At 39.4% G+C, this 23981-nt stretch overlaps 1 protein-coding gene across 1 annotated transcript in view; it reads right to left on the bottom strand.

Annotated features, from left to right (window-relative positions):
- Positions 1-5417: 5417 nt before the first annotated feature.
- The window catches only part of PPP1R14C (protein phosphatase 1 regulatory inhibitor subunit 14C), a 54151-nt gene continuing 35587 nt past the window's right edge, over positions 5418-23981 (bottom strand). Inside the window, exons 2-4 of the mRNA XM_062573726.1 lie at positions 18010-18093; positions 16625-16657; positions 5418-6736 (exon numbers count right to left, since the gene is read on the bottom strand). Of these exons, the coding sequence (XP_062429710.1) occupies positions 6662-6736; positions 16625-16657; positions 18010-18093 (192 nt within the window). The 3' untranslated portion in view covers positions 5418-6661. The remainder of the gene's footprint in view (positions 6737-16624; positions 16658-18009; positions 18094-23981) is intronic.

Genomic DNA, 23981 nt, shown 5'->3' with positions numbered 1-23981 from the left:
ATAATTCAGGAGACACTTGTGTTTACAGCATCCTTTCTAGTCTTTCAGAATGATTTGGGATTAGCAGCAGAGCCTCTGTGGCAGAAATAGCATCAGAAGACACATTTCCCATTTCCACACAATAGTAAAAGATCCTTAAGAGAAATAATCAGGCTGTTAAACCTAAGGGAATGGGGCAAATTAATGCAGACTATAGACGAATGCACCATGACAGTGCTTGAGGCAACGGATGCTAAAACTGATTTAGTAACTACTGCTTTGGTAGGCTGCAAATTAAGACTGAAGAGACAGGAGAGGAAAGATGCAGCTCATTGAAGGTCATTAGTTGCAAGAACAAGGCGTGAAACTGCCTGAGGGCCCACCTCCACACAGGCTGAGTCCAACATCCTCTCGTGGCTGTGGCAGTCAGACAAGGTGTAATCCTTTGCATTTCTACAGTTGTGAGGCAGCACACGGGCACACTCTGTCCAAAGTGCTGTCCGGGCAAACTGCAGGCAACCCACGAGCAGCATCCAGAAACGCTGTTTGTTGTGGCAGTTCTTAGGAAACACCTGAGGAAAATTTCTAAACTCCCAAAGCACTAGCTCACTAAATCAGTTTCAGCATCCTTCATCTCCAGCACCATTACGGTGCATTTGTCTATAGTCTGACACGGCTCAGACTCCATACTGGTTACCAGGCAAGCCTAAGGCACCCACCTAGGTCTCAGAAGCGCACTGCTCTTCCCCTTTATTTGCTTTATGAGGCTACCTCGCTACTTATTGTGGTAGCAGAGTCTGCACAGGCAAATGTGGAAGGCAGGTGCTGACCTAAAGCCAAATCCAGCCACAGCTGCAGGGCGAACTGCCTGTGGTCTCCCAGCTTGTATCTCTTTCAGCCATCACCATCATAGATCAGTTTCTCTTTCTGGGAGACAGCAGCTACCGGTGGAGATTCAACACATTATCCCTATGGAGAGTCCCTCCTCACTAGAGATCAGAATGTTATATAAAGATCATTTACCCCCTTTTTTGCCCTAGGTCAAGCAACACAAAGAGAAACAGAGATCCAAGATATACTTTATCCTGTCTTAGACTTGCATGCTCTAATTCTTCATTTAGCTGATACCACTTTGCATAACAGGTCCCAGAGCCCCCAGTCTGAATATTGGCTATATGAGGGGCACAAACCTGTCCACAAAGCCAGAGAAAGAGTCAAAGCCTCGCTGCCAATAACATAGGGTCCTCGTGTAGGAGGTAGGAACACTTCTGGTGTTCCTATCTCCCTCTGCCACAAATGGGGTGGTCCGACAAGTCTGTGGCCTTGAAGAGGTTCTGCTCCTGTATTTTTTGGTATTTAGCTATTTGCTCCAATTCCAGCCCAGTCTTATATTGACAGCCAGACTGAAACTTCTGCCAAGCACTATGTCAGTATATTTTTGATTTTGAATTTGGCAAAGAAAAGTTCAAATAAGTAAATACCAATGCAGCAACAGAAGATATTTGTGTCTACTACCAAACAAGATTTGTTAACTTTTTCCATCCAAAAGAGATTTGAATCTTAGATACATTTTTTAAATAAATTTTTAAATAGCTCTGTTTCCCTAATTCTAAATATTTAATCTCAGTATTTGCTGGACAATAGAAAAGTCTACAAATAGCATAAGCTAATAGCTCAGAGAATTTGGTCATTACTTCTAATAGGAAAAAGAAAAAAAAAAAAAAAAAAACAGAAAAGCCTACCAGCACTAGATAACATTACTTCAAATGGCAGTTTCAAAACTTCAGAAACACTCTGAATATTCACTGTTGGCAGAGTCCTACCATTAAGAACAGATTTTGCAACGCTAGTTTCTTAGTGAGCATATTTTCTCCTCTTCACTTCAATTTCTCTCTAGCTTTCAATAGCAACACTAATTACATTCACACTTACCATTTGCTTACTGCCAGGAAAGAGAAGCAGCATGACAATCAAATGAAAACTAGTACAGATGAATATATGTTACTGTGCTGGTAATTTGATTCAACCACTAAGTAAGTATGATAAAGACACAAAGCAGTTTCCGATTTACTTGTCTCCTCTGCCTTACAAAATGATAAAGAAATTTTGAAGTTGATACCTAGAGTTTTAAGGCATTTGATCCTGAATAAACTTATGTAAGAGAAGTTAGCTAGAAAAATAAACAATTTCCTTTTGAGGATATTGAGAGATTGTGTTGGGGGTAAGGAGTCCTCTGAGGGAATAAATGGGACCACAAAGTGTTCTACCTTCTTCCATATTCCACATTTCCTACCCTTATCTCCTCCCTTTTATACTCCTCTCTAACAAAACCCTTAAATCTCTCATTTTCTCCCCATGCAGCAATAGATGTGATAAAGCCCTTCTTGGACATCTTAATAGCTAAACATGTAATGGCAGAACATTTTCAGTGATTTTTTTTTCTAGACTTCAAGTACCTGATCTCTTTTCTGCACGCCTCCCCACATTTCAACAACCTTTAAAAAGCTTTGCAGTAAAACACTGCATGAGGTTGTTCAGTACCTGCTTAACATCTGTACACGATGCTAGCAATAGCAAACCTCACTTTGGCTTACATAGCCAAGTATTAATATTCCTTTTGCTGCAGCACCTCACTATTGTTCAACTGTTTGTTCAGAGTAAGCAACTATATCTTCTTCTAGTATCCAAGCAACACTTTCCCACTCTGTAGATAAGGCTCATTTTTTTTTCCTAGAGGTGCACGTTTACATACGGCTTAACATATTAGAAGTAGACTGCTGAGCAATTCCCAGTTTACCCCCACTATTGCGCCCACCAGGGTAAAGCACCAAGGACCCTTTCTGAGGGGTCACAATGTCAAAGAGTTCAAAGTGTGCACGAGGAGCAAACACTTCACTCCTGCTCTTTCTGGTCACCAGCTTTAAGAATGGGGAACTGTGAGACTCTCTCCCTCCCACATTTTCCCCAGGTGCTCCCTGTATGAAAGGCAACTTTAGGAGTAAAACCCACCATAGGAATAACTGGCCGAAGAGGCAAGAACAAATCTGGGGGAAGAATGGCTCATTTGCTTCCTTCTATGCTACAGGAATATACTTTCCTGCCATTGTAGCCTCACGAGGAACATTGTATGATACGATTACAAGCGCCTTCCTTCTCTTTCTAAGCCAACTGGAAGAGCAACCACAGAAGACGTCACACTGTCAACTCCTGCTATAAAACAAGCAAAGGTTAATTATGCCATGAAGTAGATCCCAGAAACACACACTCTTGCAGCCTAACTTTGTATACTGCAGAGACAATTCAAAACTAAAACAAAAAAAATCAGCTTTGCTGTGTATTTGTCACAAGGCACTTCAGTTCCTTTCATAAACCATTTTTAAAAGTCAAAAGGAAGCTTTCATTGCAGCCAAATGTGGTCTTTCTAATGAAAGCAGGCCAACCAGGGCAGTGAAGAGCCTGGGCTGCAAGATTTCATTTCAAGTTGTTTCAGTAACAGTGTGCTATTGATACCTCCCTTGAATACTGCCCAGAGCCAAGAACACCCACACAGTATAAAGAGGTGAAGCACAATGAAAGCCTAAGTGAATGAGCTGATTCTCTCCTCACTTACACTGAGGCCGAGAGTATCTTCATTAAGTAAAAAGAAGTGCGAATTGGACCAAGTGAGTCTCCAGGAAAAGCTATGCCAGCTGCATACAGCAGCTATTTAGAAATCATTTTTGCTTACCAACACTTTTTAGATAGTAAAACATTTAGGGCAGGAGGAGAGGAAGCCCCTCACAGCACTGACTACACCATTCACACATCAGATAAAGGAAAAAAACAGAAGGGCTGTCCCAACCTTCGCTGTTTTTAAGTGTATTACTGATGTCTTCAATTGCTTCCAGAAGAGGTAGAGTGCTATTTTCCACAACCACTTCAGAGACGGAAGATGAGGACGGAAGATGCAAATAGGTGAAATGCACAGTTAGGCTTTTTTTTAAGCCAAGTAACAGGAGGAAAAAAATATTTGTAGAGTAGTATTTTGCTGTGTGAGGAAAGAAATAAATGGTGCAGTTTCCACTCTATTTCTGATTTTGCATGTCACTATTATAAAGGAAGAGAAAATCTGTTATACTTAAAAGTTGTGAGTTCGGGTTTTTAATGTCATAAAGTACATCTGTGGATGTGTACTGGAATCGCATGTTCAAACTTACATTTGTTTCTAAATAGCACCTGCAGAATGCCAACATCTATAACCTCCTCAGCAGTTGAAAGGGTTCTTGTATGCTATCAGCTATTTCACCTCAATACATATATGTGAGCAAGTTTGCCAGGGAACAGTATGCGTGAGCCAAGCGTTTCAGACGTCAGCTGAATTCCTTAAACACTATTAATAAGTCTCAAATCAAATGTTTTTTTTTCCCCACTTTAGATATAATAGATTTGCTGCTTACAAAAAGACTCTCAACACACTTTCTAGAGAAAGGCCCGTGAAAGCCCTTGCCTGGTCAGACATCAGCTGTTCCCTGGTGACTAAGAATTCTTTCTTCTTTACCATACACCTTCATTTCATGAAAATCTAACAAAAGACCCTCTTACCTCTGAAGTTACAGAAGATTTCCATAGAAGCTCTCTCCTTCAAAGTGTAATAGTGGTCCAAGCTTGTTCATTTAGACCTAGCTACAGTAGATTCTCTACAAGGAGCACAGACCAAGGAGTGACAGCCTCCTCCTCCTCGTGGTAAGAGAAAGGTTATTCACATGGGCCTCTTTCAGCACTGAAGACATCCCACTGATAATGCTCACAGTAGTGGCAGACAGCAGCACAAAGTTCCCACTGATTTTCCTGGAGCACAAGTTTCACCTGAAGTGCTAATTTGGAAGGAAAAAAAAATGCTGTAAGACTCCATAGATAACAAGAGCTGAATTGCGACTTCAGTGAGATGCAAGATTTAAATTTAAGATGCTGCAAGACAAAACTACCAACAGTTTTTTCTCAGCACTACTGCAATTTCTTGAAGGGAAATAAGAGAGGCAGACAAGGGAGGAAAGGGGGAGGAGTGCTTTACGAAAGATCCCTGCTGCAGCCCTTCAGTAGAGAACTGAGAGCCGCTCGACTGTAAGAGCTCCCCTACTCCTAATTCTGGGGGAAGGAAAAAAAGAAGCAGAAATTTTATCTGAAAAAAGTTGCTTGCCTTTCTTTAACCCTCAAAGCACAGGGAAGAAAGGTCTCCTCTGCATGCGGCTTTCAAAAGTGAGGCCAGGCACCAGGTGACAGCAGTTCTGCTGAGCGATACTGGGTGAGCGCTTTTGTTGCACCCTAAACGCCCCAACTAGGGCCAATCTAGCTGGATTCCTGGGTACTTACCACCAAGCAGGCCTCTCTTTATGACGACTGAGTCCATGTTACCAACCTACTCAGCCAACAATAGTCTTGTAAAATGTACACATAACAAGTCACAAGTTGTTCCATTTATTTGAGTAAATATCTGGTAAATAAAATCATCAGTAAACATTACAAAATTAAATACATTAAAAAAGCTTGCCAGGATACATAAAATTCACAAACATGTACTTCTTTTGAAAAATAAAATATGTTCAGAGCACCCTTGATATAAAACACCTGACTAGTGTCACCTACCGGCATATGGTAGCTTATAGAACATTTTAGGACATTTTCCAGGAGGGAGCAGGGATCTCTCTTCTGTTCTTGCTTTTACAAATAAGAGAATCCAAGTTAAGATGTCTCCCTACTTCTTGGGGGCAGAGCCACAAACAAACACTATCATATTCTCTGTCTACTTTAATATAGAGAGGAATCCGCATTTGATTAAAACCACATCACTAAATACAAGATAGTGCTTTCAATTCATTTTCATAGCACTGCCTTTTCCTCCGCTGTGAAGCATCTTTTAAATAGTGATAGACATTTCCCTAGATATCGCTGCGGGCCTTTATTCGTTGTTGGATAATACAGTTCCAAGACACCATGAGGTGGAGAGGAAATGATCTGGCAAAGCATCAAAGTCAATAAAATAACTTTAATTCTAGAAATTAAGCCCTTAGAATTCCCAGTTCTCATATGCTGTGGTCTTAATAGGAGATATGATGAAATTCTTCACTGGGCTGCTTTAAGGGTATTTAGAAAAATGGCAGCACTGATTTTAGTAATCTAAATTTTTGCCTTCTGGTAGCAAACTTGCAGTAACCACCATTTAAATAATTTAGTGTAACAATTTTTTCCTTCCATCCATGTGAAACAGTATTCACAACCCACTTTATAATTTATGTACAGACAAGCACAAGAAACTTGACATCCATGAGTTAAATGTACAACCAACTTAAAAAACGTTATCCAACTAGTTGCAAGGAAAAGTCTCCTAGCTCTGTAAATTTCAGGCTCTTCTAATTCACCTTGTAGGCTGGCTGCCCCTCATCACTAACTCTTGGATTCTTCTCTTGCCTCAGTAATCCTCAAGTGAAAGTTGAGCAGCATCCAAAATGTTGATATTCTTGATTAAAAAAAATGACATTTAAAAAAGAACCCTTAGAACACACAAAAGAACTTCCTTGAATAAAAGTCAAAACTGAATGAAATCAAAAAAGTTGCGGAGATAGACAACTATTTTAACAAAGGTCTTGTATTCAAAGTCCAATTTCCCTTGCCATGTCTTTTACAGAGTGCTACTACTGGGAGTTATTTATATACTCTTCTTTTGAGGGGGACTGAGTTTCCTCATTCCTCTTATCCGAGTTAGCAGCTCTTTGATAAATTCCTAGGAAAAAAGATTAGAAAATATAAGTAATTTTTATGATCCCAGAATACCACAATTTTGAGTTTAAAAATAAAATCAAAGCAAGTTGTACATCTTTAAGCTTTTACTGTTAAGCTGGAATTTCTCTGGCCTGATCTTCAGGAATCTTAAGTTATATGCATACTCTCATCATAAAGTAGAGATGTGAATAATAAGTTATTCCTCTGCATGAATGTTTAGGCTTAGCTGCTTGACATCTTCCACCCTTCTACTACACAGGATCTTGTGAATCAAGTAAAACCTGTGACTGAATACAATGTAAGCAGTCAAGGCACAATTTCACAGTTAGTCAATCCTGCAAAGAACTTGGCACTCCTACCGACACAAGTGTTTCTCCCACCATTTTCCATGCTGGCACTAGCACTTTGGTTAGGTGCATAGTCAGCTGCGACTGACTGAGAACTGATCTGGCTGAAAACTCAGCTGTTTCTCTGTGGTCCTGTTACTTTTCAAGCTGTATCAGCTCTCCGACCAGCTTCAGCAGTCAGCTTCTCTTGTGCCAGTCTGCATAGCCAGAGGTAGCAACACCAGCTTATGCCAGGTGAAACTGGTTGTGGAGCTCAGTGAACAACACTAATCTGGAAAAGATACATCCATGGATCCAGTCTTCATCATAGTGCTAGTTTCCCCAGCTTCAGCTGATTTTCTCCTTTAAAATTGTGTTGGAATAGAAGCTTATAGGGTTGCACCATTGCTTGAAATGCCTTTGGTACATGCTAAACACCGCAAATATGTTAAAAGTAAAATCACCTCAGTATTGTCACAATAGTAAAATAATGTTTACCCACAGTACCATACATACTTACACAAAAGTTCTTATCTTCAAATCATTTAAATATAAACATGCAATGTAATTATGTATTTAGTCTGTCAGGCTTATGTGAAAGGACAAGAAGTGTGGCTTCCTAGCTGACTGCTTGAGGCTAAAAATTCCAATGAACAAGGTCACCACTGAAATGACAACATAGTACCTTTCCAAAAAAAGTCACACTGAAACATTTATTATCCAGGTGCTACACTATGCATAACAAAACTGTCTGTAAATTTGTATTTTAACTTGAGAGAGAGGTCAGTGTTGCTGGTGGGGCTACAAAGCTCATGGATATCACCTTGATAGTGCAAATTTCTTTCCTAACAATTTATGCATGCCTATATTGTCTTGCACATACTGCTGCACCATGGTTAGAGTACCTGCACTAGTTATGGTTGCCAGTAACAGCAGCAAATCTGGAGCAGCACAGGCATCAGTACGGGTTATAAAAGCTCACCGAGACCCTTGTATATTTGGCCTCCATTCCTGAACTAGCTAGACTACAGTCAGTGCAGGAATACATCTGTGCGTACCAGTATCACACTCCCCACCTGGGTAAGTGCATAGCCTAAAGAGTTGATCAAGAAAGCAGATTTGTTAAGGCCCCAGCTCCTCCCTCTCCACCCCTTCGAAGTTGTATTTTTCTACTCCTGCACAAGCCTCTGCAACAATATCCACTTAAGTCTGTCAGAAATACAGCACTTAAACATTAAGAGGTCAGAGAAAGGATGGAGACATTTTTACTACTAAAAACTCACAGCATTCAATGCACTATGTATTGATCCTATGCTATCTTTCATCATCCTTTCATCCTGTAAGGGCCTGCTAGAACAATGCAAGACAAACACGGCATGGTGCTGTTTGAAGGATATAAATAATCTTTAGGATTTGTTACTATAATACTTAAATGAAAATCTGCAATGAAGTCATTACAGGATTGTATTTTATAATGTGATCTTAAAAGGTTTAAGCAATTAGTATTGTATAACAGACTGCATAAACTATTTCAACATCTCTTCCCACAGAAAGCTGTATCTTCATCCTAGAATATCAGATTAAGACAAAAGGGGGGAAAGGTTTGGAATTCTGTTCTTCCTTTCAGACTATTTGATTAGACTCCAGTTAAAGCTACAAATACTCTACCGGCCCTTTGCCACCAGTAATAACACATTACAAGTAGAAGCTGACCAACTGCTTCACAGAAGTCAGATGCAAAAGAGATTTCAGGAAGGGGCATCTGCAGAATCGTCAGGGAAATCCATGGGTGATATTCTGATTGTATCCTGTCAGGACATCCTTATTTAAAAGGCAATCTCACCATTTGTTTGCCCATGTTCTCCAGTACCTAAAAGGAATTTGCACTAGGCTTCCTTTCAATACGAAATGCAACCCAGGGTCAGCTGATTTTCAATAGGACTATAGCAGTGGGAAGCAGTAAGGGTCAGGAGGGATGTAAGAAGACAGTAGAAAGTTTGCTATAAATTAAAAAGGGTAAGGTGGGAGGCAAGTTCTCTCCCTTATCCTTTGAAGTGGCACCACAAGCGCCTTCCTTTGCAAAACAAAATATTTGCTTGAAATTTCCAGTATTAAGGACACCTAAGTTAAGTTAAGAAACTTAGTGCTGCCATCAGAGCATCAAAACAAACCAAGTAGTTCAGGGGCAACCCCCTAACTAGATCTGAAGTAAATGAGGTTGCTCTTAAGGAAGGGGAAGGAAGTCACATTCACCTGAAGAAGTTAAAAATGTTTCACTTCTCAGGAGCTATTTTACTTGCAATATGGGATGTCAGTACTGAGCAGTAAAACTCAACAAGAACATTTTGTTTGTGGCAGATACTTCACATAATGCAGTAGTGCTGTTGTGTGCATCCCACAGATGAGCAAACCAGTTCAGTACATCTCTGATTTGCTTTAAGCATCATTTTGCATTTGATGCTCGCATTGAGCCTGCGGTTGTTAATACAAGCGTGCCCAGTGCTTACACCCTTCCTTGTTACCCTTTTGTAGCTTCCCATCAAGAAAAGGCAGCTTTCTAGAAAAGGTGCACATTCTTCCTCTTGGAGGCAGAAAGGAAGACCTCATAGTGTTTTAATAAGCCTCCTCTTCAAAACTGACTCAACTTTATAACATATAGTGATACTCATTTGTTTTCTTTAAATATCGCTCAAAAGAGCAGTTTTTATTCCTTGTGGACATTTGAGTTGAAGCTTAATCTAAGGCTTAATATCCATATCTATCTCAGTCTCATACACAAAAATAATTTTACATGCAGATCATTTTCTTGAAATCCTCTCTAGGAGATGCATTGAAGTTAAGCACTATGCACATGAAATCTGAACATATATCAAAATAAATTAAAAGTAATTCTATAATGCCAACTAGGTTATCTACTTCTTAATACCTATTTAATTCTCACACTTGGACAACACTTAACACTAATTCAGTTAAAGATTCAAGAGTTTATAAATTATTCCTTGGAGGGCTACAAGCAGAAATATAAAGGACACAGATTTATTTTTAATAACAGAAAAATCGAGTATCATTGGTTAATAAAAAAAATAAAAATTTACACAAACGCAATTTAAATTCTTTTACAGGTTTTATGCAAGGAGACCACCTTTAAATATAGTTTTATTACAAGTATGGACATTCCTGTTAATTTATAATACAAGATTTTTGCTTCTAGATGACATGTCTTTTTAATTCTAAAGGCAAATTTAAATGAGAGAGAGACAGAAACTAAATCTATAGTTCATTTGAACTCATTTATATTCAGCCTTGGGCATTTGTCTTCTCCCTTCTCTAATGCTTTCTCTAGAATCAAAGGCATTCACTTCAGCAAAAGCATTCATCTAATGCAGAATGAAAAAAAAAAACAAAGAAGGCAAACAAAGGTGAAATGATAATTCAACAAAGGGGAGGAAATCACTTCACCTCCTTGCTTTGGAGGTGTGATTCACTGTTTTAATGAGGTCATTTGGCAGACAATGAATTCCAGGCTTCCTATTCAAGTCTTCCAATTAATTCTGGAGACTAATTGACTCTGTCTCTCCAGATTTCTCTCCCACAAACAGAACACATGTAATAGGAGTAGTTCTTAAACTGAAATGTAGGATTTCTAGTGTTCCTGCTTCACTAGAGCATGAAATGAATCCTAAACTAGCTTTTCTCCACAGCTTTACTTCCTGGCAGCCAAGTTAAAAATCAAGATAGAAATCTGGAGAAAGCCTGAAGGGTTTGATGCAATAAAGTCAACCTGGGCACTACTGCACACAACCACTTGGGCAAGAAACTGAAGCAGCTCCCAAATGCCATCATTTGGGGGAGCGGGGAGATGGTAGCCTCCTTCCAAACACCTTCTCCTCCCCAGGCTCAAGCTTTAAGCTGATCATAGGGGAAGAAGGAAATTGATAAGTCACAGATGTATGACAAGAAAGGAGCCAGAAGCTGCTTCTCTCAGCAAGAACTGGTAGGGTATCTCTGCAACCTCTGAACCATGTGGGCACAGCTTCTCTAGCCTGGCCACCACGGCAGTAGTCACGTCTTCCTGCACTCTGCGCTGCCAGGGGAGGACTGCGCACAGCAACCAAGCTTCTCAACATGCCCTGGGCAAGGCGTTGGTGAAACACCACAAAGCTTAGCTATGGTCAGGGCATCGACTCCAGCTACCCTCCAATTCAGTAACATATAAATTAGCATGGCTTATTCTTGTCAAATCGCTGTTTTCTCCTCCATTCTTGTAGTATTGCTATGAGTATTTCTAAGATGCACTCCTGAGTACTTGTAGAAATGAAAACATGCAAGTTTAATTCTCTCCAACACTGCAGTAAAATATAGGACAGATCTCAACAGACATACAAACAGTTTTAGTTCACTGAATTCAGAGTGGTCAAATGCATGAAAAAGAAACCATGGTTTCCTGTTTTCTTGTTTCATTTTAGAAATGCTTCTTTGTGCGCTATTTTTTATAAGCATGTTTCTTTACTTAACTTTTTTCTTTACAAATGACCTATTTGATTTAAAGTAATATGGACAAATGATACAGTTACTGTGGCTTAAAATGTATCGCCCATCAGCTGAACTACATTAAATGGCTATGTGCTTCTAGGCTCCCCTGGATACAATGCAGTATATTGCACTAAGCTTTTAAGACAAATGAGGCTGGCTAAAAAAATGACATATCTTTAGTAACTACTGCTTAAACGGGATATCTTAAATATTGGTGCCTGTGATTACATTCAAAACAAATAGCAACATGATCTTGATAGAATTCATAATATATCATGACCAAAAAAAAAAGATATGATCCTTCAAAAGTTAGAGGTTCCATTTCAAAGGTTTGAGCTTTCTATTCATGTCTGCATGCTAAATACATACATTATGTGAAGACATACCCAAAATAGTTTTAAAACCACAGTGCTTGGACCACTCTAGAAAGCTGTATCACAAGCCTGTCATTTCCTTCAACTAGGAATAAAACTTCGGGAAACATATAGTTAGGGAAAAGCATCTCTCTCCCTTTCTCCAAATGAAGTGTGAAAAGCTGCTGAAATATTCCAGCCACTGAAGTAACCTTGTGTGTGCCAGAGACTTAAATCTCTGGCCCAAATTCTTCAGAGAATATGCAAAGCAGTTTAACATAGAATGTTTCAACATCATATTGAAAATTGTTACTAATTATAAGTTATGACCCAAGCCATGCTACTTGGTCTCCATTTTTTCCCATTTTGCATTCAATGGAGAAATACACTAAAAGGATGGTCTAAATAGGTTTAATCCTGCCTGCCTGAGCAGAAGAGACCTCTAACCCATTTACCTGAAACTTTGAGAAAAGAAAGAAGCAAAGAAACCCCAAATCTGATTTATCTGGTGCTCTTCAAAGACTAGTTTCCTGTAGACACTGTATAGTTCAACCACATCTTTCAAAGCCAATACACACGCAGATTGCTTACTCACTGGATTGCTCTCTTGTAGCAGTCTACAAGTCTCATGCCATTTCACTAATCGTCTTGGCAGTCCCTCTAGCAGAAGCTCTAATCCAGATCCATCACAAGTATTTCAGATTTTCTCCAAAGGCCAGTTTTTAAATGGGTGGACTTGTTATTACAATATAGCACAGATGTAGTCAGCCTCCTTCAAAGTGTATGTCTTAATAAAACCTCATTTATTTCATGCCCACAACAGTCCTCTTATTCTAAATAAATCTATTGTCAAAATTCAAAACTCTATTGTCCTGACTAGCAACTATGTTTAAATTTCTTTGTCACATTGATCAGTGACATGAGACTCCAGTTCCCTCGGGTTTATGTGAAGAGGCTCCAGCAGCGAGACAGAGCCGTGACAGTCACTCGATGAAAGTCAGGGTGAGATTTTCCACAGAAGGAATCACTGGCTGTTCTGGTGACACAGGCGTCATGGGAGGAAGATGCTGCTCCCTTCTCCTCTTAAACCACAGAAGTTTGGATCTGAGATTTGTTTATCATTTTATACTCATTTTCCAGATAGGATCTAACATATCTTTAAGTTTATGCAGTCCTAAAAATGAAGGAGTGTTCTCTTACACCAAGTCTTGGCTTATGTCAAGACTAGATGACGTGTTTTTGAGCTATATATAACAGTAACAGAAAAGAGAAGGAAAAAGAGAGAGCATAAACTGGCTGAAGAATACTTCTAACATCATTTAATTTTGTATGATGGCCATGATTACATACCAAAGCTTTGTCCACGTCTGAGATCTCAGTGAGGTTTGCAACTGGTACCCAAAGCCTATGCTTTGGGTTGGGCAGCTGCTCAGTTTCTCTTCAGCAAGTGCGATTTAACTATACCATGCAAGGAGATGGTGACTCAAGTAAAAAATACAAAGTATGAATACATGAGTCACATATTGCAGTGATTAACACCAAAGAGACTATACACATTATAGATTGCAAGATAACAAATGCATCTCTTAGCCACTGTTTTTTGATTATCATGTTTGTAGAAACAGCTAAGTTGGCAACTTGTAGCCAGAAATGATTTTTATTGTCTGGCACATTTTACAACCCTAACTTTTAATACTGAATGACACCTGTCAGTCATGCTGTGCATCAATCTTGATTAGCAGATCAAAATTTTGATTTAAGGATTATTAATTTAAACTTGATATTATCAAAAAATTATACTAACTGTGTGCACTTTCCTGATTAACCTTTATAGCTCTGCTTGGGTAAATTAAGTGACTCCTTACCACAAAGTTACCACTTCAAATATGTTTACGTACAAATTAAAATAACAGCAATAGCTAGTACCTTAGAAAAGCTTTTAAAAGGTTTAGAGTATATTTAAGAGTCTAGTTATATTTCACTTGGAAGAAAGATTTCCTAGTAGTTCCTTATAAGTTACTGTCAGCTACTGTCTTCAGCCAATTTATTAGAGAGGCTGAGAATAGAGATTCTACATTCCTGCCACCTATCAAGTGATCCGAATAATTCTGTTTCTTCTGATGGAAAATCAATATAGAATACATGCATAAAGCAACTCCTCAGTTTTTTCTTAACCTTCAGACTAAGTAAAACTGATTCAAGATATCCTATCCACAAAAAAAATATATTCTTGTAAGATTTATTCATACAGAGCTTCAAGTTACCAAGCTTTCTGCATATAGTAGTTTTCCTTACTTCTGAATAGTGGAGACATCATACTACATAATTTTTCCCCAGTTAGAATTTAGGAGTACAGCCTTTTTTGAACTGTAGAACTCTTGATGCTAAAATATCTGGCATACATGATTTATAGGTCAGGAGAAAATCCATAAACTCACATTCGTTCTCCACAAATCATCTATAAATCCTTTCACAAACCAATTACCTCAAGTTTTGAATGGTCTGCAAATTGGAAAGGACTGCAAATTTTCTAGAAGAGGTATGTATCCTCATACAGCAAATTTAAGCCTCCTTATAGTGAAGGTTTTTCTTAGTCTACAGACGGCAACTTAAAAATCACTGGTTTTAAGTGACCTAAGTTAGCAGTCCTATGGTATTACTCGGCTTATCAAGCTACAGATGAGGAAGAAAAGCTGCTGTTGTGAAGACAGCTCTGGGAAATAACTCCCAATTTGGCAACTAGCCTCCTAGCAGACTGGATTAAGTACTTTTCTCAACTGGACTATCTCAAAAGATCATCAAGGAAGATGAATACTCTGCCCAGATAGAGGAGCTGCTTCCATTCCATCCATACCCCAGTAGAGTCTTTAGTCCTCACTAAAGAGCCAAGTCAGAAGTTCAGTATTAAAATCACAGCTTGATCCCAGTGCCCTGAGGACAATTTAGCACCAACACACATATTCAGGATGTTGTTTCATGGGAACTGCCATGTCAACTTACTTTACCTGCATTGCACAAAGATGTCCTGCAGGTCTATAAATAAGCTTTCTAATGGAACTCTAGCAAAAGTCACTATCATCTGTCATGAATCCTCATTAGAGTTCTGACATTTGTCCTTGCATGAAGTGTCAAACTTCAGAGTTAGAAAAATAACAATTCATATTATGTGCTCAGAAAAGGAGGAAGAAAGGTTATCATTTGATTCTCTGCCTACCCTATCCTCCTTCAAGAAGCACAAGGCTGTATGAATGGCTGCTAAACTCCTGGCAATCTGTTCCTCCCACTTGCTCACAGCCTCAACTTTCTTCCACTATATTCTGATATAAACCATGTCAGCCTCCAGGCCATTCACACCTCCGTTATGAAGAACAATTAAGATTCAACAGCACTTGCTGCAGATGGTGGACAGGAGTTAGCTGTAGTGCAACCTTACTACAGTAAGGTATCTGAAGATTTGATTATTTGGCTTGGCATTTCTGTATCAGGAGGTGTGTGTTACCTACTAAAAAGAAACCAAGGAAGGGCAGAGAACAAGCTATACAGGTGCTGCCATGGAAGCCATTCTGGGTCAATTCCCTGTACTGTCAAAAAGTTATTACCAGCAACTACAATAGCAATTACTTGAGGACTTTCCAAAACTACCATAAGAATCAATAAAAATGGAAAGGTCCCAAAGAAAACAGATAAACTGGGAAGTGTCCATTTATCCACAGCGATGCTTCTTCCTGACAGTGTGACTGTCTTTAAGCCTCAGTAGGTTGAGTGGCTCCAGCTACAGACGTTACAGCACTGCTTGTCCTGGGAGAGGAACCAAGCTATGTGCAGCCTTGTTTCAAAAGGCAAAACCTGACTCCAATCAGACCCAACTGAAAGATTACTAACCAGGGGAGTCCCATACACCACCCACTCTATTAAACGTTACACAGCGGCTACTGATCAGAAACTGCTGACTTTGTAAGTTGAACCAAGACCAATAACCTAGACTTTGTCACCTGCCTTATTACTCTAGTTATTGCACTTGGCTTTTTTTTTTTTTTTTTTTTTTAATGAGTCTAAGTTTTTGTTACAATACTTTTCCTAGTGAGTATTTTCATTACTATGAAAAGTAGGTCATGCTAGCATTGTACACATTAAGGGACATTCAAGTTGAAAGTTGAGTATTTTTAACTAAATCCTGCTAGATCAGGTTGTCTCACTTTTATATTAAGCCCATTCATAAAGAGAGTTAGCTGAGTTGTGTATCTGTTCAACAATTCCCAGAATAAGCAAGTTTACTGCCAAAGATAAAATTAAATGGCTTCACACTGAAGAGCATACAACACATCAAGTTGAAATTTCATGCAAATATAGTAGGGCCCTTTTTAAAAAAAAAGTGACAAAAATTGTGTTGAGTTCCCCTGTACTTTGACAGCTTTAAGCATCGTAAAAGTCAGTCAAGACATTACAAACACATTGATATTTCAGTTGGAATGATAAGCAGTCCCCCAAAAGGGCCCAGTCCTAGTCAAATGACAGACATTAATATTCCCAAGAAAGAAAGCCTTTCCCAAGCGTTTCATCTCCCTATGAATATTCCTATATCTACTTTAGCACAAGCAAAAACAAAAAAGTTACTTTAGCTTGAGCATGGATATACTTTCTACAGATAAACAGTATTTAAGAAAAGTCATTTTTTACCTCTGTTGGTTTGTAGCAATCTACAAGAGTTTCCTGGAAGTAAAACATGAAAGCGTCAGTTTAAATACAGAATAACAGAGAACTCAAACAAATCTACAGTATGAAACCTGGCAAGGGAGTGGGAAAGGAAAAAAGGAGCAAGAACCATAAATCACTGGATGAAGCTGCTACTAAACACTGAGTGTCCTAGCAGATCATCTCCATTCCCTAGGTGGATCAGAACAATTTATGACAGAGAGAAATAATAGCTGCCTCCTCCAAGCTGGAAGGTACAAAATCCGTCTCTCCCAGAAGACTGGGGAGAGGAGAATCCAAGATCATTTCTCTCAGCAATACACACGTGAAAGGTAGCTTTCTGTGGCTGCACCACAGTATTTGTAATGCAGAAATACTAACGTTAGCTAGGTCAGGCACTCCTAGCAGGGCAGCAGCAGCAGCTAATTTGGGCAGAAGCAGCAAATCTACATAAACAGCTTGGGAGCACACCCCATGTGCCTGTAGCTGGGCAACAGGCACTGAGAAAAGGGCATCAATACACACTGCAGTCAGAGTGACTGCAACACTGGTGCATCCCAGCACCAAGGCAGTGATCTCCTAAAAGAGAACCGAGGAGCAAACTACTGCTTGGGAACTACTTTCCACCCTTCTGTACATCTGAAACCATTACAGATGGAGAGTCTCATATTGTTTCTATATACGTCTCAACCAAGACAATTAAATCTCTTTTCCATTCCACCTCATTCTTTCATTCATCAGCCCTTGACCTCCAGACAGATTCAGGGAATTAAAGGGTTGCAATTGTATAATTTCTGCAGAAAGGTTCTGAATTTCCCTACTAATTCCTGTTGCTGATCATCTTAATCCTTTCCTCACACTTTTATATAGGCTACACCAAGATAACTTGGTCAGTTCCAATTACTAGCTGGTATAGCTAGAGGAAAAAAAAAAAAAAAAAGTTTCCAGTGTCCTGGAGAAAAGGAGGGATTTCTGGTTATATATACATGCACATATGTTTCTGTTGCTGTAGTAAATCAGAAGAACTATCTCGTCTTCATAACTGATTCTCAGCCACATAATTTTTCTATGTTCTTTATTATATACCAAAGACAAAACAAATGGAGGAAGAATTACGTCTCAGCATACCTCCCTATATTACTAGATTCTTTGAACTTTTGTTTCCTCCTGTTATCATCTATCTTCCAGAAATTTCTTATCCTAAGAGATTCTGATTACCTCCATACAGTCCACTAAACTATACTAAACTCAGAACTAGGATCCTCTCAGTTCTAATACTATTCTCATAGTGGACCTAATCAAAACTAAGATATGGGCCCAGACACATTAATTCAGCCCCACTCAGGTTTAATATGACCAAATAGTTTTACCTGTAATTTGAGAGCTCTTTCCTCCTCATTGGCTGCATCAAGAAGGTCATCAATATCAATTTCTACATCTGGCATCTCTTCTTCCTGAAAAGGGAAAATTCCCATTTAGTACACAGAGATATCTCTCAGCTAACCTTAAAAGCTGATCTGGCAGTTTAGTGATAGCACACATCTGGCAGGGCTCAGAGAAGAAGGAAATTAGTAAGAGAAGGAGCTGTGATTCCTTGCTTTAAGGCCAGCAGCAGGCCAAGCCACTGCCACGAAGGAGGTGACAGCTCTTAAGCATCCCTTCCCTCAAGTCAGGGAGTTATGTTACTAATCCATGACTAGCAGCACAAGTCTGCTGTTCTCAAAGTACTGGGCAAGAAGATGAAGAGAAGACAAGAGGTCAGGGAACGGGATGCAAACGAAAACTGCAGCAAGCTAGGCAACTGCTTTGAAAACATTCTTGTTTGGTCTGCTTATTTTGTTACAATCTCCCTTTCTAAAAGTTGGCTTTTAAGGATTTTACATATTCCCTATCAGAAGAACTTTGATTTCCAGTGCCTGCACTGAAGCAAGAAATCTAATGCATAGAGTACTTTTTCCTTAGGGTTTTTTTTTTTTTTTTTTTTTTTTTTTTTTGCCTCCTCCATCAATATACTAGTCCTTTTGCATCATCAGCAAATCAGGCATGTTTTTTCTGAGATAGAGTAGCAATTTACACATTTTGAAGCGTCCCTGAGTACACTGTTCATGGATCTCACTGCTTATTGCATTTGCAGTTACACACACACACACACACACACGCACAAAAAAAAAAAAAAAAAAAAAAAAAAGCTAGCCATTTTTGCATTTTCTAACCATAACAGACACTTCAAAATGGTAAAGACAGGTTCAAAACTCTGTAGCTTCAGAACCTCCTAGCACACAAAAGCACTCTAGTCTCAAACTCTCCACTGTGCTGAATCCCAACTATGCAGACATCTCAGCTACTCCATCTCCCTGCTCTCGCCAAGCTGACACACTACAGCCTGAGTCTGTCCTCTCTCATCTCCCATGAGCAAGGCAGCTCATCCGTCCCAAGCATCCCAATCACTATCTTTGGCATTTCCTGAATGAAGAGAGGAACCTGGAAGTGTCCGAAGGGGAGGATGCATTCGAGTCACAGGGCAGCATCCTGGGGGGTGAAGACCACTATCTATACTTGAGGCTCCTTCCTTGCACCCCACAGACACTTTTCAAGATCCTTAAAGAGGCATTTTGACAAAACTGTGATTTTCAAAAATTTACCAATTTTGAAATAATTCAGCAGTTCTAATAGCAAGCATCACAATAATACTAGACATACTCCTCTACTTGATTAAAAAAAAAAAAAAAAAAAAAAAGGAGTTCGAACTATAGTAATGAAGTTACTTGCTCAATCAGCAAGTTTACTCTTTTTCAACATGCATTTCAGTCAGGAAGTGAGGGCATTTGCTAAGAGGAATCATAAAAACATTAGTTACTGAAAGATATTGGGGAGTTTTCTAACTTAATGCTATAGACTTTTTAACAATGTATGAAGAACAGGGAAAAGGGAAGAGAAAAGAAAGATCCTTAGTCTTCCAAGGACTAGGAAGTTATTCAGTAAAAGTAGTCAGAATTATAGAGGATAAAAGTTGTTACACAGTAGTTTCTTAGAAAGGTGCTTACTTTCTCAACCTTACACTAACTCACATATCACCCTAAGAACCAGAAACTGGCTAAGTAGACCATGCACCTCCTGAACATGTCACCTAAGCAGCTCCTTATAAATACAGTTTATGGAATGTTTGGAGTTACCATTAACATTGTAAACATTAATCAAAATACACTTCTACCAAACTGGGCACTCAAAAGTGCTGTTCAGCACACTGAGTATTTTGCCAGATACACAGTTTGAACTCTTGCATGCCAGAGAGTCACATGCATTCTGGCAAGCTTAAAAAATGATGTAGAAAGGTAACAACGAGAGGGAAATTCCTCGAACGTAAATAAAGCTTTATTGTGATCACATTTCATTGACAGCTGAGAGCTCCTGAAAAGTTAGATTTGCTCTGATCAGTACAAGATACATGGAAGAAAATCTCCTTTATATCCCTCTGCCCTCTATCTTCTTCAACTTTCTCCTACACCTTCAAGGTCCCTTCAAGTTCCTGCACAGGACAAGGTGCAGGTATGGTAGAGTTTACATCCGCACATCTTCAGATGTGCGTTGATAATGCCGAGCAATCTCACTGACTCTGTCTTTGGCATGCTTACACTCGCAGCCTAAATTCAGCCCGAATCTCTTCTCCCTAGACACAGACTTCACTATACCATCTTTAGTTACATTACCACATTACTTCCTGCCTGTATAAACAGCAGGGTCCAAACCCTAAGCTTTCTAATCTACAACTCACATCTCTTAAGCTGAGCTAGAAAACAAACTGGTCATATGAGTGAGGAGCTGGATCATGATCCCAGATATTTTTTCCATCGATAACAGTACTGCAGTATTGTGCTCCTGGTTACACACAGAAACAGCAAGGCCGGCAGACCTGACAGATTCTTTGCTACCAGTAGTAGTTAATAGATCCAAGTCTTATTCTTGATCTCTGAGAAAGCTTCAGTAGTCTATCACCAGCCCAGTCAGGACACATCCCACAAAAAGGGAACAAAAAGGGAATGCATACTTTCAAGTTGATCCAACAAAAATCTTCGTGTATGCAATGGATTGCATTTTCAGAACTAAAAGATATTTCAGGTTAACATTCAGGCAATCCAGATTCAGCAAACTAAGAGCTATACCTTATCTAGAAGTCCTGCTCAACATGTCCAGATGGTAGGCATTTTTGATTAAGTAGATACATGATATTCCAAATGTGGGGTTTTTTTTAAGTTATTAAGTGCTGTTCTGGCCAGTGACACAGTAACACACTTGAACCTCACAATTCTTCTTCCACCCTAGGCAGCAGCAACCTCAACCTCTAGCTCCTCAGTAGCTCTTCCAGCTGAGCTTCCCAGGATCCCCAGCTCACTTCCCAGCTGCTTACTCACAGCAAGTCTCCCATATCCTTCCCCATTCTGTAGCTATCTGCCAGATTGCTCTACTCAGGATCTAATACTTCTGGTTAAGTTAGGGTCTTCTGTCCCCCTTGAAGGTCCCAGTTTCTTTTGCAAGGTTTCTAATCCTTCTTCCCAAGACAGATATTTCCCTTCACTGTCCTTTGGTGGTATAACCAAGACAAACAGAGCCTGAGATGCGGCTGCACTTTTTATCCTTCTCCTGGAAATGATTATTATCTACTACTGAGCTAACACTCAGTACTTTCAGTGCCATGTCAGCTGGGTTAGCCTAAAAGCAGCCATCAGTCCAGTGGGCAGTTGTATCAGTAGTTCACTGAAACTTTAATGTAAGTAACATCCTCTACATCAAAGGAAACCAGAGCAAATAATAACCTAGGAATACTTCAGAAACAATGGGAAATAATTGCATCTGACATACTGGCATGCAATTAGGTTACATTTTCTGTAATAGATTATGTAGATCTTCCTCAGTTCACTGCAGATTTGAACTCTGATGCTCACGAAAGAGGGAGGGAGGAAGCCCAGGAAGTTAACTCCAGCTTTTACTTTTGAAGAATAAACAAGCAAGCACTTGCATCAAAACTTTTTTTCTCTTCTGAGCTTCTGCTGTGCTTGCGAGATCTCAGAGTTCAATACTAGACATGAACAAAGTGTTCAGGTCAGGAGCCTCAGCAGGCCACAACAGTTGTAATGACAGAGGGAAGGAAAATCAGTTGCGTCTTCTGTTTGCCCGACTCTTAACAGGCACCAGAGAGACAGATGTGGTCAATCCCACTGTAGTTAAGCAGCTAAATGAAGATTAGGCTGGGCCAAGCCTGAAAGGGTTTGTGCATAGATGAAGGGCGTATTTCAAGGAGATTGTTATTGCCAGTAGGCTGTACAAGGAATCCAAAGTACTGCCACCTTCTGCTTCAGTGAGAGGGAAACAAGGTATTGCAAATAGCAGATGATGAGGGAGGAGGAAAAAAAGAAAAAAAAAAAAAAAAAAGAAGAAGAAGAAACAACATGAAGCATGCTACCAGGGAGCAGCCCCCAGACAAGCTAAAATAGAAGAGGTATGGGGGTTGTGGGTGAGAACACCCATCATACGAAACACTGCAGGGCATGGGGTGGGGGAGGAAGACACTCTCCTTTAAGGACCTGCTCAGTGTATATTAACAATGTAGACAGGTTCCACTTGAACAATCAGAAGTCCAAAAATATCACTGAAGTTAACTTCTGAGCTATTTTGTGCAACTTAAATAACCATATGGCTGTCTTCCAACGTAAGTTTGAATTTAAGCTGCACAAATTCTTTGCAGGCTACCAGCAAAGGACCTTTGGGCACGGACATGCATAAATTAGTAAATAGCTGTGGCAGTTCAGGACATTACAACCTCCCCAACTGCTCGTTACTTAGCCTCCAGCAGAGGTTATCCCTACCCTGAACGGTGGAAGGAATAGAAACAGGTGAGCACTTTTCAGCAAGGCCAATGTAAAGGTCTGACAGCATCTCCAACTACCTCCCACAGCAGTTTAAACCAAACCACTAGATTTTGCCAAGGCAGCTGAAAAAAATTTCACACTTCATTCTGCTGGCTATGAGGACCGTACCTCCAGCACAGTGGAGTCTAAAATAATTGCGTGTATTTACTAACCAAACATATATCTAAGGCTTTAAAACTTAAATGGCAATAGTTGCCCTACGGTTAAACTTCCCATTAGAAAACCAACTCTCAAATTGCCCTGCTACCCCCATTTCTCACTGGCCACTCACTGCATGTCATCCTCTCATTAGCATTCTTGGGAAGTAATGAAATAGGTTTTTTGTTTGTTTCTTACTTTAGAAGAAAGGTTCACCACAAAGTTAAGAGCCATCATTTGTACAGCAAATTCAGAGGCAATCTGTCTAGAAAGGGCAATAAGAGCAAAATGAAGGAAAACAAGAGGGAAAGAGTGCTGGATGTTAAAGATGTTTTAGAGCTTCTGAACATAAAAATCAGGAAATTTATCCTAGAGGATGGCTGGGATCTAAGTAATCAAAAACAAAGTGCAAAATAGGACCAGTTATTCTACAAGTATCCATTTAATGTGTCAAAAGTGATTGCATTTTTAGAGACATCTCTTAGACATTATAATACAGTTACCTCTAAACAAGTTTCTAAAAGTTGATCTGCAAATCAAGGTGGCAGTTTCCCAGTATAAGACTGCTGCTTGAACCTCAGGATGATGACTGGAAACAGCATAAACTACTGGGATTGGAAGCTGTTAGTTGTGTATGTAACTTGGTAGGATTATGATAGGATTGAATTCAATACAGGTAAAAAAATATTGTCAAATAGTCATTTGTCTAAAAAGCAAGAAAAAAATATGCATTCAGGTGTCTTTGGAGACTTAGAGTCAGAGACAAAAACAGATAAAAATGAGAATAAAAAGAATAGTTTAAGTGATCAAAAATTATGAATCCATAATCAAAAAAGCAACTTCGTACTTAAAGTTAAGCCTGGTTAAGTGGCAATTCAGAAGACAACAGCTAAATTAAAGCTGTTTGCAACACGAAAACATATTGATTGGTATGAGATACAAAAGATTATTAGCATGGGATGTTAAAGACAGCACGAAGAGATTTGGAGCTGTGAGGGCAGAGGACTTGTTCCTAATTGCATTAGGAACAAGCATCCATATAGTGGTATAATCCAATTACTACATGGTCATATGTCTTCCTCAGTCTAAAATGTTAACAGTAGCAATGTCATAGCAGCCATGATCATCTAATGACAGAAATATAAAAATCACTACCTCTCATTTCAGTTGGTCCATGTGAAATGGATCGTACCACAGTAATGTTGATGAACATTTAGATTGCAAAGACAGTAATGAGTGAACAAATTTGAGAAGCTGTTCTCATAATGACACAATCCTTA

The sequence above is a fragment of the Rhea pennata genome, chromosome 3 (genome assembly GCF_028389875.1).
Source record: "Rhea pennata isolate bPtePen1 chromosome 3, bPtePen1.pri, whole genome shotgun sequence".
Taxonomy (NCBI): Eukaryota; Metazoa; Chordata; class Aves; order Rheiformes; family Rheidae; genus Rhea; species Rhea pennata.
This window is presented reverse-complemented; position numbering and strand designations above follow the sequence as displayed.